General features: G+C 42.1%; 1 protein-coding gene across 2 annotated transcripts in view; it reads left to right on the forward strand.

Moving 5' to 3' along the window:
* LOC144670111 (fibrillin-1-like) overlaps positions 1-16,535 on the forward strand; it is a 580,847-nt gene that overhangs the window by 280,959 nt on the left and 283,353 nt on the right. For both annotated transcript variants that reach the window (XM_078532542.1, XM_078532544.1), the window contains exon 15: positions 5,761-5,883. In XM_078532542.1, coding sequence (XP_078388668.1) covers positions 5,761-5,883 — 123 coding nt within the window. The remainder of the gene's footprint in view (positions 1-5,760; positions 5,884-16,535) is intronic.

Below are 16,535 nucleotides of genomic sequence, written 5' to 3' on the forward strand. Positions count from 1 at the left end.
AGAGTCTAGAAATCTGTTCCCTCCTTAAATATATTCAGTGACTTGCCCTCCACAGCCTCCTGTGGTAGAGAATTCCACAGGCTTACCACCCTCTGAGTGAAGACGTTTCTCCTCATCTCAGTCCTAAATGGCCTACCCCGTATCCTGAGGCTGTGACCACTTGTTCTAGACCCTCCAGCCAGAGGAAACGTCATCCCTGGCTCCAGCCTGTCCAGTCGTGTCAGAATTTTATATGTTTTAATGAGATCCCCTCTCACTCTTCTAAACGACAGTGAATACAGGCCTATTCGACCCAATCTCTCCTCATATGACAATCCTGCCATCCCAGGAATCAGTCTGGTGTACCTTCATTGCACTCCCTCTAGCAAGTATGTCCTTTCTTAGGTAAGGAGATCAAAACTGCACACAGTACTCCAGATGTGGTCTCATCAAGGCCCTGTACAGCTCCTTATAGTGTGGCAACCAGAACTGCACACAGTACTCCAGCTGTGGCCTAACTAGCATTTTATACAGCTCCAACATAATCTCCCTGCTGTTATATTCTATGCCTTGGCAAGTATCCCATATGCCTTCTTAACCACTTTATCTACCTGTGCTGCTGCCTTCAGGGATCTATGGGCATGTACACCAAGGTCCCTCTGATGCTCTGTACTTCCTAGGATCCTATCATTCATTGTGTATTCCCTTGCCATCTTAGTCCACCCAAAATGCATCACCTCACACTTCTCAGGATTAAATTCCATTTGCCACTACTCTGCCCATCTTACCAGCCCATCTATATCATCCTGTAATCTAAGGCTTTCCTCCTCACTACTTATGACACCACCAATTTTCATGTCATCTGCAAACTTACTGATCATACCTCCTATATTCATGGCCAAATCATTAATGTACACTAAAAACAATAAGGGTCCCAGCACTGATCCCTGCAATACATCACTCATCACAGGCTTCCAATCGCAAAAACAACCTTCGACCATCACCCTCTGTCTCCTGCCAGAGTTACAGGAGCAGATTGCCATGTGGAATAATTATGTAAATAACAGAGCCCTGGCTCAAGGAAGGGCAGGACAAAGTGTTAAATATTCCTGGGTACAAGGTGTTCAGAAAAGATAGGAAAGGAAGAAAAGGAGGAGGGGGTAGTATTGGCTAAGGAGAGCATTGCAGTGCTGGAGAAAGAGGATGTCCCAGAGGGTTCAAGGACAGAACCAATTTGGCTAGAGCTAAGGAACAAAAAGGGTGCAATTACGGTGCTCTGTGTAGTCTGTAGACCACCAACTAGTGGGAAGGATGTAGAGGAACAAATCTGCAGGGAAAATACAGAGATACAGCAAATATTATTGAGTACTTATAATTGGAGACTTCAATTACCTGAATATAGACTGGGATAGTGGTAGTGTAAAGGGCAGAGAGGGGCACACATTGCTAGATTGTGTTCAGGACAATTATCTACAGCAGCATGTATCCAGTCCAATAAGAAAGGAGGTACTGCTAGACCTGGTCTTTGGAAATGAAGTGGGCCAATTAAAACAAGTGTCAATGGGGGAACATTTAAGAGACAGTGATCATTGTATCGTAAGGTTTAGGATGATGGTAGAAAAGGACAATGGGCAATCCAGAGTAAGAATAATTAACTGGGGGAGAGCCGACTTTAATGGGCCAAGATGGTGCTGGGCCGGATAGACTGGAACCAAAAATTGGCAAGAGAAACTGTAGCTAAACAATGGGCTACCTTCAAAGAAGAAATGGTTCGGTATATTCACTCAAAAGGGAAAGGTAGGGTAAACAAACCCTGAGCTCCGTAGATGAAAAAGGAGATAGAATTTAAGATAAAGAAGAAAAAGGGTGCTTATGACAAGTAGAAAATACAATTCAAAACCAAGCTGAATGCAGAATGTTTAGAGGGGTGGTGTAGAAGTAAATAAGAGAAGCAAAGAGGGATTATAAGAAAAGACTGGCAACCATCATAAAGGGGAATCACAGAGTCTTATATGGGCACTTAAATAGTAAAAGGGTGGTAAAATGAGGACTAGGGCTTATTGGGGACTAAAAAGGGGACTTACACATGGAGTGGGGGGGGGGGGGGGTCATGGCTGAGGTGTTAAATGAATACTTTGCATCTGTCTTTACCAAGGAACCAGATGCTACCTAGGCCATGGTGACACGGAGGAAGCTCTGTCACTAAAACGGTTCAAAGTTGGTAAGGAGGAGTTATTGGTTAAACTGTCGGTACTTAAAGTTGACAAGGCACCTGGACCAAATGAGATGCATCCAAGGATATTAAAGGAAGTGAGAGTGGAAATTGCAGGGGCACTGTCCATAATCTTTCAGTCTTCCCTAGACTCAGGGGAGGTGCCAGAGCACTGGAGAATTGCAAACATTACGCTCTTATTCAAAAAAGGTTGAAAGGATAAACCCAACAATTACAGACCAGTCGTTTTAACTTTGGTGGTGGAGAAGCTTCTAGAAACAATTATTCGAGTTAGAATTAATAGATGGAAAAATGTGGGTTGAATAGGAAGAGCCAGCATGGAATACTTAAGGGAAATCGTGTTTAACTAACTTGCTGGAGTTTTTTGAAGAATTAACAGGGAGGGTCGATGAGGGAAATGCTGTTGATGTGGTGTACATGGACTTCTAAAAGGCATTCACTGCAGTGTCACACAACAGACTTGTAAGAAAAGTTATAGTTCATGGAATAAAAGGGACAGTAACAACGTGGATACAAAATTGGCTGAGTAATAGGAAACAGTGAGTAATAGTTAATGGATATTTTTTCAGCTGGAGGAAGGTTTGTAGTGGAGATCCCTAGGGGTTGGTGTTGGGACCTTTGCTTTTCCTGATATATATTAATGATCTAGATCTTGGTGTGAAGGGGACAATTTCAAAGTTTGTACATTGTAAACTGTGAGGAGAACAGTGTAGAACTTCAAAAGACCATTGACAAGTTGGTGGAGGAGACGAACAGGTGGCAGATGAAGTTCAATGCAGAGAAGTGTGAGGTGATTTATTTTGGTAGGAAGAACTTGGATAGACAATATAAAATAAGGGATAGAACTCTAAAGGGTGTGCAGGAGCAGAGGGACTTGGGTGTGTATATGCATAAGTCATTAGAGGTGACAGGACAGCTGGAGATAGCAGCTAATAAAGTATACAGTATCCTAGGCCTTATTAATAGTGGCATAGAGTACAAGAGCAAGGAGATTATGCTCACCTTGTATAAGACACTAGTTAGACCTCAGCTAGAGTATTCTTTACAGTTCTGCGCGGCACATTTAAAGAAGGATGTGAAGGTATTGGAGAGAGTGCAGAAGAGATTTAGAAGAATGGTTTCAGGGATGAGAACCTTCAGTTATGAAGATAGGTTGGAGAAGTTGGTACTGTTCTACTTGGAGAGGAAAAGGCTAAGATGAGATTTGACAGAGGTGTTCAAAATCATGAGGGGCTGGAGATAGTAGAGAGGGAGAAACTGTTCCTGCTTGTAAAAGGATCGAGAATGAGTGGGCACAGATTTAAAGTGATTTGCAAAAAAAGCAAATGCAATGTGAGAAAAAAGTTTTTCATACAGCGAGTCATTCAGAGTTAGAATGCACTGCCTGGGAGTGTGGTGGAGGCAGCTTCAATTGAGGCATTCAAGAGGGCATTAGATGATAATTTGAATAGAAGCAACATGCAGGGTTACGGAGAAAAAGCAGGAGAATGGCACTGAGTCATAATGCTTATTCAGAGAGCCAGTGCAAACACAATGGGCCAAATGGCCTCCTTCTGCACCATAACAATTCTATAATTCTGTGACTCACTGGAGCCCAACTACAACCTCAGTTCACTCCTGTGGATTTTTTTTCCCCCTTAAAGCTACATAATAGCACCTGGCACTTAAAGAGATGCCAACTTTAAGACTTCTTAACAAGATCCCAATAATACATACAAATTAGGGCTTTTAATCACTAAACTTATGTACAGTATTATTTAATAATTTAAGGTTGCCTGATGATGCAACTGTGCCAACAAGGTGAAGTCTAACATGATGGTGGAAGAACAAGTCTTCAGAGTTTTAGAAGATGCTGATAAGCATGATCTGAAGGCTTTCCATAAACGTATGTGATCTGTCTATAGCCCCAAAACTAACAGTATGACACCTATCCTCTCAACGGACAGCAATCAGTTCCTATCGGAAACACATGAGATTCTCTCCTGTAGCACAAAGCACTTCAACAATCTCCTAAACCAACAATCCACAGTGTGCGACGACGCCATTGGGGTGCCCAAGCCTCAGAATGCTTCAGCCTTGCAATAAATCTGAAAAAGGAGATCTTGTACCAACCTTTCCCTGGCCACAAACTCCCAAGACCCCATAGTCACAATCAACAAAACACCCCTCAACTCTGCTATCTTGGAGTATCCTCTCCAAAAGTACCACATTGGATGATTCATAGCAGGGGTAATTCTTAGCAACCAATTTAATATTGTCAGTCAAGTTTGCATTGTGGTGCAGTTGCGTGTACTAGGAGCTACCTACATTAACACACAGAGCCCTGTTCACAGAAAGAATATGTACATACATTGCTCCTGTTTCAGCTAAACAAAATAAGTGACAGCCATCCGCTGTCTTATTCTTCAGGGAAATGCTTTGACCAATTAGGGTCAATCTGCCTGATTTAAATTTCAAACAATGCTTGGCAGTTAACTGTCAGTCACCATCAATGGTACATTCTCCATGGCAATGCCATTTGCCAACCAATCGGCACTCTCTTCACATACAGTATAAATTGTTGTTATATTGGTAACCTTGCAGTGTCTTGATGAGTGATAAATTAAAAGCTTAGACATGTCTATTTTTTCAGCAAGACTAGATAATTGCCAACAAAAACAAAAATAGCTGGAAAAACTCAGCAGGTCTGACAGCATGTGCGGAGAGGAATACAGTTAACATTTCGAGTCCATGTGACTCATTATCAGAACTAAGAAATATAGAAATGAGGTGGAATATAAGCTGGTTGAGGGGGGTGGGACAGGTAGAGCTGGATAAAGGGCCAGTGATAGGTGGAGGCAAAGAAGAGATTGCCAAAGATGTCATAGACAAAAGGACAAAGGGGTGTTGACGGTGGTGATTAGCTGAGGAATGTGCTAATGATGACATTAAGGGTGGAAAGCAGGACGAGCAAGTGACAGATAGCCCTAGTGGGGGTGGGGTGGGGGGAAGGGATCAAAATAGACTAAAAGTTAGAGATAAAACAACGGATGGAAATACATTTAAGAATAATGGAAATAGGTGGGAAAAGAAAAATATATATTAAAAAAAATATTAAAAATTATAAATTATTGGAAAAAGGGGAATCGGATGGAGGAGAGAGTTCATGATCTAAAATTGTTGAACTCAATATTAAGTCCGGAAGGCTGTAAAGTGCCTAGTCGGAAGATGAGGTGTTTTTCCTCCAGTTTGCGTTGAGCTTCACTGGAACATTGCAGCAGATTGCCAATTTTGATTATTTAGTATTTATATCCAGAAAAAAATTAGGCAAGAAATGCATTCTACTTCAAGGAATTAAGTTGTACTGTAAGGAAATAGAACACATAGAGGACTTATGGCTTGTACTAGGAATGAGTTCTGAAGTACAGACAACTTGTAACATTCAAGGTGCCAGTAAATCATTTAGAAGATTTGCCTGTAACCCAGATTCACCCAACCTTACTTACAGGAATGCATGTTTCCATGATTTATATTTTGTCTTAATGAGTGTATCTTTTGCTTTTCAACAGACATTGATGAGTGCCATACACCAGGAATTTGTATGAATGGGCGGTGTGTCAACACGGATGGCTCCTACAGATGTGAATGTCCTCCTGGCTTGGCTATTGGAATTGATGGGCGAGTCTGCGTTGGTAAGGAAATTGATTGAAATATATGCAGTGATCAAACTTTTAAAAAGAGCATAAACTACCTAAAAATTAATTAAAAGTGCATTGTACTGTTTAAATCTGCTTTTCATAAACAAGATTCTGAAATGTTCATGTTTTCCTGGTCAAGTATATTTTAAATTTCAACATACAACATTTTTCTTTTGAGGGGGTTAACCATTAGTCACATTCTGTAGAATCAAAAATGGTTTTTCTCTTAAAGTAATTTAATTTGCTGCATGTGACATCAAATATAAGGTAATATAAGCTACACCTAATGTAATTCACTATAATTAACAACAGTTTTGGCTAGTATTGGGAATTGGGTACAGCTCATATTTTTACTTTTACAAACTACAGCTCACATTATTTGTTCCCTGATGGGGTTTATTTTCACATTTTTGTCTATTAGCTACAGTTGATATTATTTGTTGTTTTTAGATACAGTTAGGCTTTATGCTAACTGTTTTAGCATAAATAGTTATGCTTGTTTCAGGTTGTGTTTTTAAAATTTTAATAATTGGAACTAATATTCCGGATTTATTTTGTCTATTCGGTTAACTGTACCGTTATAAGATCACCTCTCCAAGGCTTTCGTGCCAAGGCCAAGTTTCCCCAATCTGACTTCATAACTTTGACAAGAAGAAAGTACTGCAGATGTTGGAAACCTGAAATAAATACAGAAAAGGCTGGAAATACTCAGCAGGTCTGCTAACATCTACGGAGGGAGAATTCAACTTTGAGCTTTGACAGTAGGGGCTCAAAATTACGTGATTTTTAGATGGGCAGAAGTAGGGTAGTTCTGGCATAATGGTTGTAATTTGTGTTATGTTTGATATGCCCATTCTTAAATACATGCTAAATTATAGTGAAATTGCTTACTGGCAAAAGATGCATCTGCAATTGACGTCCAAAATGGTGGATGTATACAAATGTTAGAATTGTGAGGGTAAAACTGCTGTTTCAGAAATGCTGACATTTAATTCAGAATTACGCCTTTGACTTAACTAAAATTAGTAAATAAAAGGAGTAACTTAAAAATTTTGTCTAGAATATCAGCTTTGACGAATCGATTAGTAAAAACTGTCTTCTTGGTTGTGCTAAGAATATATTCTGCAAGCTGCCTTCAACAATTTTTATTTCTGCCCTCCTTCCATGAACCCTTATCATGGGGCTCGCTAAGAACATTGTCATATATGTATATATGATGAGCAGATCGGAGAGGTATGTCGTGTAAAGCCTGTACCAAAGGAGAAGTCAACCATTTTGAGCATTTTTTTAGAAGAAATCTGCTTGAGAAGTCTCTCAACAGAGGCATTGCACTTAGACCATCAAACGCAAAAAACAATCAAGGGACAGGCATACTTTGCAACAGTAGACTTCATAACACAAACTGTTTTTATACATATATTTTCACAGCATGCTTTTTCTCACTCTCCCTGAACTTCTCTGTGCTGTTTTAAGGCTACCCTCATGCTCTACTGAAATGATGTCAGAGGTGAGAGATGCTAGTGCTGCTTGGTTTTAGTAGAATATCACAATCCTTTTAGGACTAAACTGGCCTTCGTCTCGGAGCTTCTGAGTCCCAAGAGGATTCTTTAGCAATCTGTGTCGCCACTTCAAATACATGGACAGTCTGGCCCTCTTTACTGACAATTATAAATCGAGATATAGAGTACAAAATAAGGAATTATGATGAACCTTTATAAAACACTGGTTCAGCCTCAGCTGGAATATTGTGTCCAATTTTGGGCACCACATTTTAGGAAGGATGTGAAGGCTTTGGAGATGGTGCAGAAAAGATTTATGGGAATTATTCCAGAAAGGAGGGACTTGCTGGGTTGTTTTCCTTAGAGATGAGGGACTGGGTTTTCCCCTTAGATTCGGGAACCATGGATTGGACTATTTTCTGATATCACATTCCTGACTTCTAAAAGTTGGGTAAATCCCACGAGATTTTGGTCCCTGGGAGTTGGGGTTCGGCTGGAGTCGGAAACTCCGCTCCCAGAAGCAGGCCTGAGGCAGCGACAGAGGTGTACGGGTGGTAAGGTGGGCTGGCTAGAAGGTCTGCCTCAGTGTACTGGGGCATCATCCAAGTTCTGCCCATGGTTGTTAGGTCCCTTAGTACTTACTCCTCACCCACCCACTAACATGCCTCCTCATATCCCCCGTGTTAGCTCCATGCTCCCTCCTTATCCTCCATGGCCCTTCATTTCCTCCTCATATCATCCATGCTGCTTGCATAGCATTTCCATTAGTGTTTGCCCTCTTATATCCCCAAGTCCCTTCCGTGTCCCCGTGCATCCTCCATACCCACTCTTCCAGTACCAACTATGTATAAAACTAATGAGCCATTGGCAAGCCTAGCAAATCTTTGAAATATTCCTGAAATTGACAAAATAAGCTTTGGAAATCTCTTAGAAAAAAACTTCTCATCTTACAACCATATAGAAGTATTATTCAAACACAGCCTGCTATCAATGACAAGAGGTTTAATCTTCTTAACACCTCTTAATCTTGTCCAAATAAACTAATGGGCATTGAAAACCCATATCAAAAACAGAATAATTTATAACAACCTCAAAGCTACATATCAAACAAAGTTAGCACTCCCCTTTGCAAAGGTGTAAACAGACTTCTGCTGAGCTGGGTCCTTTATCCATTCTTGGAGCTCAGCTAAGCATTCATAATAAGGCAGCCTGAACAAACAAATGTCTAGCCATCTGCTCGACCTGCATCTGTGGATATACTTGCCAGATGGCAACTTGGAAATTACAACACCATTTAGGATAGGGTCTTTTGATTTGATCAGTGCTCAGGGACAGGAGGGTGTGTCTGCGAGTGAGGCAGGTAAGGAGACCCAGACGGCAGGAGGATCAGCGGGGGCTGCAAGGTGGATGAACAAACTGACAATGGCACCATGGTACAGGAAGCCATTCAAGCTGCGGGGAGCAAAAAGGAATGCAGTGATAGTAGGCGGCAGTATAGTGAAGGGGATTCACACTGTTCTCTGCAGCAAAGAGTGAGAATCCAGACAGCTGTGTCGCCTGCCCGGTTCCAGGGTTTGGGACATCTGTTCAGGGCTAGAGAAGAACTTGCAGTGGGAGGGGGAGGATCCAGTTGTCGTGGTCCATCTAGGTACCAATGGCATTGGTAGAACAAGGAAAGAGGTTCTGCATAGGGAGTATGAGGAGCTAGGCACTAAATTAAAAAGCAGAACCTTAAAGGTAATTATTACCTGAGCCACATGCAAATTGGTATGGGGTAAATAAAATTAGAGAGATGAATACGTGGCTGAAAGACTGGTGTGGGAGAAGTGCGTTCAGGTTTGTGGGGCACTGGCACCAGTACTGGGGAAAGTGGGAGCAGTACCATTGGGACAGTCTACACCTGAATCGTGCTGGGACCAGTGTTCTTGTGAGCCACATAACGAGGGAAGTAGACAGAGTTTTAAACCACATAGAGGGGGCAAGGGATCAAATGTGCAAAGATATGGTAAATCAAATAGTAGAGATAAAGCAAGAGAGGAGAATAGTAATATTCAAAGGGTTCAAAGAATGGCAGGAAGGGACAGAGAAAAAGCCTAAGAATGCATCAGCGATCAAGACTATATGTTACAAAGATGATAAAAAGACAAAACTAAAGGCTCAGTACCTGAATGCTCCGAGCATTCATAACAAAGTAAATGAATTGGTAGTGCACATTGAAGTAATAAATATTATTTGATAGCCATTACAGAGACACAGCTGCAGGTTGACAAGGATTGGGCCATGAATATTGAGGGGTATATGACATTCAAGAAGAATAGGAAGATAGGTAAAGGTGGAGGGGCAGCACTGTTATTCAACATAAAAAAATAGGAGCAGGAGTAGGCCATTCGGTCCTTCGAGCCTTCTCTGCCATTCATTATGATCATGGCTGATCATCCAACTCAATAGCCTGCTCCCGCTTTCTCCCCATATCCTTTGACCCCTTCCACCCCAAGAGCTATATCTAACTCCTTCTTGAAAACATAGTGTTTTGGCCTCAATTACTTTCTGTGGTAGCGAATTCCACAGGTTCACCACTCTCTGGGTGAAGAAATTTCTCCTAAGCTCAGTCCTAAATGGTATGCCCCGTATCCTCAGACTGTGACCCCTGGTTCTGGGTCTGTGTTCCCCCACCATCGAGAACATCTTTCCTGCATCTACCCTGTCTAGTCCTGTTAGAATTTTATAGGTTTCTATGAGATCCCCCCTCATTCTTCTGAACTCCAGCGAATATAATCCTAATCGACTCAATCTCTCCTCATATGTCCCGCCATCCCGGGAATCAGTCTGGTAAAGCTTCGCTGCACTCCCTCTATAGCAAGAACACCCTTCCTCAGGTAAGAAGACCAAAACTGCACACAATATTCCAGGTGTGGTTTCACCAAGGCCCTGTATAACTGCAGCAAGACATCCCTGCTCCTGTACTCAAATCCTCTCTCAATGAAGGCCAACATACCATATGCCTTCTTTACTGCCTGCTGCACCTGCATGCTTACCTTCAGCAACTGGTGTACGAGGACACCCAGGTCTCGTTGCACATTCCCTTCTCTCAATTTATAGCCATTCAAATAATAATCTGCCTTCCTGCTTTTGCTACCAAAGTGGATAACCTCACATTTATCCACATTATACTGCATCTGCCATGCATTTGTCCACTCACTCAGCTTGTCCAAATCACACTGAAGCATCTCTGCATCCTCCTCACAGCTCACCCTACCACCCAGCTTTGTGTCATCTGCAAATTTGGAGATATTACATTTAGTTCCCTCATCTAAATCATTAATATATATTGTGAATAGCTGGGGTCCCAGCACCGATCCCTGCGGTCCCCACTAGTCACTGCCTGCCATTCAGAAAAAGACCCGTTTATTCTTACTCTTTACTGCCTGTCTGCCAACCAGTTTTCTATCCATCTCAATACACTACCCCCAATCCCATGCGCTTTAATTTTACGTGCTAATCTCTTTTGTGGAACTTTGTCAAAAGCCTTCTGCAAGTCCAAATAAACCATGTCCACTGGCTCCTCCTCATCAACTCTACTAGTTACATTCTCGATAATTCCAGTAGATTTGTCAAGCATGATTTCCCTTTCATAAATCCATGCTGACTCTGTCCGATTCCGCCACTGTTTTCCACATGCTCAGCTATTAAATCTTTTATAATGGACTTTAGGATTTTCCCCACTACCGACGTCAAGCTGACTGGTCTATAATTCCCTGTTTTCTCTCTACCTCCCTTTTTAAATAGTGGGGTTACATTAGCTACCCTCCAATCTGTAGGAGCTGTTCCAGAGTTTATAGAATCTCAGAAGATGACCACCAATGCATCCACTATTTCTAGGGCCACTTCCTTAAGTACTCTGGGATGTAGATTATCAGGCCCCAGGGATTTACCAGCCTTCAATCCCATCAATTTCCCCAACACCATTTCCCTACTAATACTGATTTCTTTCAGTTCCTCCCTGTCACTAAACCCTGTGGTCCCCAACATTTCTGGTATATTATTAGTGTCCTCCTTTGTGAAGACAGAACCAAAATATGTATTTAGTTAGTCAACTATTTCTTTGTTTCCCATTATAAATTCCCATGTTTCAGACTGTAAGGGACCTACATTTGTCTTCACCAATCTTTTTCTCTTTACATACCTATAGAAACTTTTACAGTTAGTTTTTATGTTCCTCGCAAGCTTACTCTCATACTCTATTTTCTCCTTCTTAATAAATCCCTTCGTCCTCCTTTGCTGAATTCTAAACTGCACCCAATCCTCAGGTCTGATGTTTTTTCTGGCTAATTTGTATGCCTCTTCTTGGATCTAATACTATCACTAATTTCCCTTGTAAGCCATGGTTTGGCCACCTTTCCTGTTTTACTTTTGCGCCAGACAGGAATAAACAATTGTTGCAGTTCACCCATACGCTCTTTGAATGTTTGCCATTGCCTATCCACCGTCATCCCTTTAAGTAACGTTTCCCAATCCATCATAGCCAACTCACGCCTCATACCATTGTAGTTTCCTTTATTAAGTTTCAGGACCCTAGTCTCAGAATCAACTACATCACTCTCCATCTTGATGAAGAATTCTATCATATTATGGTCACTCATCCCCAAGGGGCCTCGCACAACTAGATTGCCAATTATTCCTTTCTCGTTACACAATACCCAGTCTGGGATGGCCTGTTCGCTAGTTGGTTCCTCAATGTATTGGTCCAGAAAACCATCCTGTATACACTTCAGGAATCCCTCCTCTACGGCATTTACTAATTTGATTTTCCCAATCTATATGCAGATTAAAGTCACCCATAAATACAGATGTTCCTTTATTGCATGCATCTCTAATTTCCTGTTTAATGCCATTCCCAACATCACCACTACAGTTTGGGGGTCTATATACAATTCGCACTAATGTTTTTTGCCCCTTGGTGTTTCTCAGCTCTACCCATACAGATTCCACATCGTCTGAGCTAATATCTTTCCTCATTATTGCGTTAATTTCCTCTTTAACCAGCACTGTAACTCCACCTTTTCTGTTCCTTTTTGTCTGTCCTTCCTAAATACTGAATACCCCTAGATGTTCAATTCCCATCCCTGGTCACCCTGCAGCCATGCCTCTGTAATCTCGACTATATCATACCTATTTACATCTATTTGCGCGGTTAATTCATCCACTTTATTGCGACTGCTCCTCGTGTTAAGGCACAAAGCCTTAAGGCTTGTCTTTTTAACATTACTTGTCCTGTTCCCACTATTTTTCACTGAGGCCCTGTTTGATTCTTGCCCTTGATTTCTCTGCCTATCACTTGTCATATTCCCTTTTCTGTCTTTTGTTCTTGTCCTTGATTCTCCCTCCTCTGACTCCTTGCATAGGTTCCCATCCCTCTGCCATTTTAGTATAAACCCTCCCCAACCACTCTAGCAAATATTCCCCCTAGGACATCAGTCCCGGTCCTGCCCAGGTGTAACCCGTCCAGTTTGTACTGGTCCCACCTCCCCCAGAACCGGTCCCAATGTCCCAGGAATCTGAAACCCTCCCCCTCACACCATCACTTCTGCCACGTATTCATCCGATATATCCTGCTATTTCTACTCTGGCTAGCACGTGGCACTGGTAGTAATCCTGAGATCACTACCTTTGAGGTCCTGCTTTTCAACTTACTTCCTAACTCCCTATATTCTGCTTTTAGGACCTTATGCCTTTTTTACCTATGTCGTTTGTACCAATGTGTAAGACAACTACTGGCTGTTCACCCTCTCACTTCAGAATGTCCTGTAGCCGCTCTGAGACATCCTTGACCCTAACACCAGGGAGGCAACATACCATCCTGGAGTCTCGTTTGCGGCCACAGAAACACCTATCTATTCCTCTTACAATTGAATCCCCTATAACTATTGCATTCCCACACTTATTATTCCTCCCCTGTGCAGCAGAGCCAATGGTGGTGCAACGAATTTGGCTGTTGCTGCTTTCCCCTGAGAGGCCATTCCCCTCAACAGAACCCAGAGTAGTATATCTGTTTTGCAGGGGAATAGCCACAAAAGATTCCTGCACTGCCTGCCTAGTCCTCTTGCTCTGCCTGGTGGTCACCCATTCCCTTCCTGCCTGTGGACTCTTAGCCTGCGGTGTGACCACCTCTCTATACGTGCTATCCACGATACTCTGCACCTCGCGGATGCTCCACAGTGTCTCCAGCCGCCGCTCCAGCTCCGAAACCCGGGCTTCCAGGAGCTGCAGCTGGAGACACTTCCCGCACACATGCTGGCCCCGGGCACTGGAAATTTTCCCGGCTACCCACATAGAGCAGGAGGTGCACACCACAGCTTTGAGCTCTCCTGCCATGACTTACCCAATTAAAGTAAACCTTTTGGAAGATACTTAATATCAAATAATATCAATTATTCTAGGGCCCTTCTTCCCTGCTCCTCATTGTCACTGAATATAGCCCTTACAAACGATGAACCACAAAATAAGACCTTAAAAACTATAAGCAATAAAAGTAGTAAATACTTACCCGACCGTACTCATGGTACTCAAAGGATCACCTCGTTCCCTCCTCACCAAATTCCCTCAGTCACCAAACTCTAACTTAAGCACTCTACTGCAGCCCAAAGCAGCACTCCACTGCAAAGTCAGCACTGTAAGATGGCCTGTTTTTATACTCTCTGAATCTAGCCTCTGAACTCCTGTTTAAGCCAGTTATCTAATTAACTAGTTATAGCTGCAAGCAGAGCCTGTATAAACCCTGTTTTAAAGCTGGCCTAAAACTCACTTTCTTCCAACCCAAACAACAATTTTTAGTTAATTACTAAATTAAAGAAAGACTAGACTTTAGATGGAAATTAACCCATAAATTCCCTCAATCACCAAACTCCAACTTAAGCACTCTATTGCAGCCCAAAGCAGCACTCCAGTGCAGACCAGTGGAGTGGTCTGGATGGCATTTGTACAATAGTTAGAGATGGCCTTGGTTCAGGAGATCAGGTGGAGATGAGCAATAACACAGGAAAGAAGTCACTAGTGGGTGTGGTGTACAGGCCCCCTAACAGTAACCACAATGTAGGACAAAGCATACAAGAAGAAATATTCAGTGCATGTGATAAAAGGATGGGATCATAAGTGACTTTAACTTACATGTAAACTGGAAGAATCAGATTGGCAGTTGTAGCCTGGGTGAGGAGTTTCATAGAATGGTTTCAAGATGTTTCTTAAAGCAGCACATTCTGGAACCAACCAGAGAGCAGGTTGCATTGGACTTGCTATTGTGTAATATGACAGGAATAATTAATGACCTCAGGGTAAAGGCAACCCTAGATAGCCGCAACCACAATATGATTGAATTTTATATCCAGTTTGAAATGAAGAAGAGTGGGTCTAAGACTAGTATTTTAAACTTAAGCATCAAACATAAGGAAAAAAACATACAACTGCATAAAGTTGAATGACAGCTCAGAATATTGGTCAGAATATAAATAATAGAGAATGACTAAAAGGTTCATCAGGAGAAAGAAATTAGAGTATGAGAGGAAGCTAGCTAGAAATGTAAAAACAGATAGCAAGAGTTTCTACAGGTATAAAAAAGAAGAGTAAGTAAAGTGAGTATTGATCCTCTAGAGAGAGAGAATGGGGAGTTAATAGTAGATAATAAGGAAATGGTGGATGAAATGAACAAATTTTTTGCTTCTGTTTTCACTACAGAGGATACAAAAAACATTCCAGTAATAGCTGTATATCAAGAGGTGGAAGGGAGAGAGGAACTTGGTGAAATTACAATCACTAGGGCAAACTGATGGAGCTGCGGGCTGAGAAGTCTCCAGGTCCAGATGGACTTCTTCTTAGGGTCTTAAAAGAGGTGGCTGATGAGGTAGTAGATGCATTGGCGTTAATTTTCCAAAATTCCTTTAGATTCTGGAAAAGTTCCATCAGAATGGAAAGTAGCAAGTATTCAAGAAGGGAGCAAGGCAGAAAGCAGGGAACTATAAGCCAGTTAGCTTGACGTCTGTCGTGGGGAAGGTGTTAGAATCGATCATTAAAGATGTTGTAGCTGGGCACTTAGAAAACTCAAGGTAATCAGGAAGAGTCAGCATGGATTTATGAAAGGGAAATCATGTTTAACCCTGCTTCCATTGCATTGGTGGGACCACATCTCAAATATTGTGTGCAGTTTTGGCCTTCCTATTAAGGAAGGATGTAAATGCATTGGAGGTGGTTCAGAGGAGGTTTACTAGATTGACATCTGGATTGAGTGGGTTGTCTTATGGGGTAGGTTGGACAGGCTAGGCCTTTTTTCACTGGAGTTTAGAAGAGTGAGGGGTGACTTGATTAAAGTATATAAGATCCTGAATGGTCTTGACAAGGTAGACGTGGAAAGGATGTTTCCTCTTGTGGGTGAGTCTAGGACTAGGAGGCACTGTTTTAAAATTAGGGGTTGCCCTTTTAGGACAGAGATGAGGAGAAACTTTCTCTCTGAGGGTTATGCGACTTTGGAACTCTCTGCCTCAGAAGGCATTGGAAGCGGAGTCATTGAATATTTTTAAGGCAGAGGTAGATAGATTCTTGTTAGGCAAGGGAATCAAAGGTTATCGGGGGTAGATAGGAATGTGGAATTCGAAACACAAACAGCTCAGCCATGATCTTATTGAATGATGGAGCAGGCTCAAGGGGCCGAATGGCCTACTCCTCCGATTTCATATGTTTGTAACCTCACACACCTCAGGCTTTGGCCTCCTAATGTAGATTCACTCAGCGTCAAGAGGGAAAACTCCAAGAGAATTGAGTGGAGTTTTGAAAGATGTGTAAAGATATTAAGACGTCTAGAAAGGGTAAATGGGGAGAAACTGTCCCCATTGACAGAAGGATCGAGGACCAGAGGATGCTGATCTTAGGTGAATGGCAAAAGAAGCAATGATGACGGTGGGGGCAAGCTCTTTCTAGGCAGTTTAGGATCTGAAATGCACTACCTCAGGTTGTGGCAGAGGAAGATTTAATTATGGCTTTAAAAAGGGAATTGGATAAGCACCTGAGGAGAAAATATTTGCGGTAAGATGGGGAAAGGGTGGGTGCATACAAGTTCCATGTTGGGCCGAATGCCGCCACCTATGCTTTAACCCCATTCTA

This window comes from Cetorhinus maximus, chromosome 30 (genome assembly GCF_964194155.1).
Source record: "Cetorhinus maximus chromosome 30, sCetMax3.hap1.1, whole genome shotgun sequence".
NCBI lineage: Eukaryota > Metazoa > Chordata > Chondrichthyes > Lamniformes > Cetorhinidae > Cetorhinus > Cetorhinus maximus.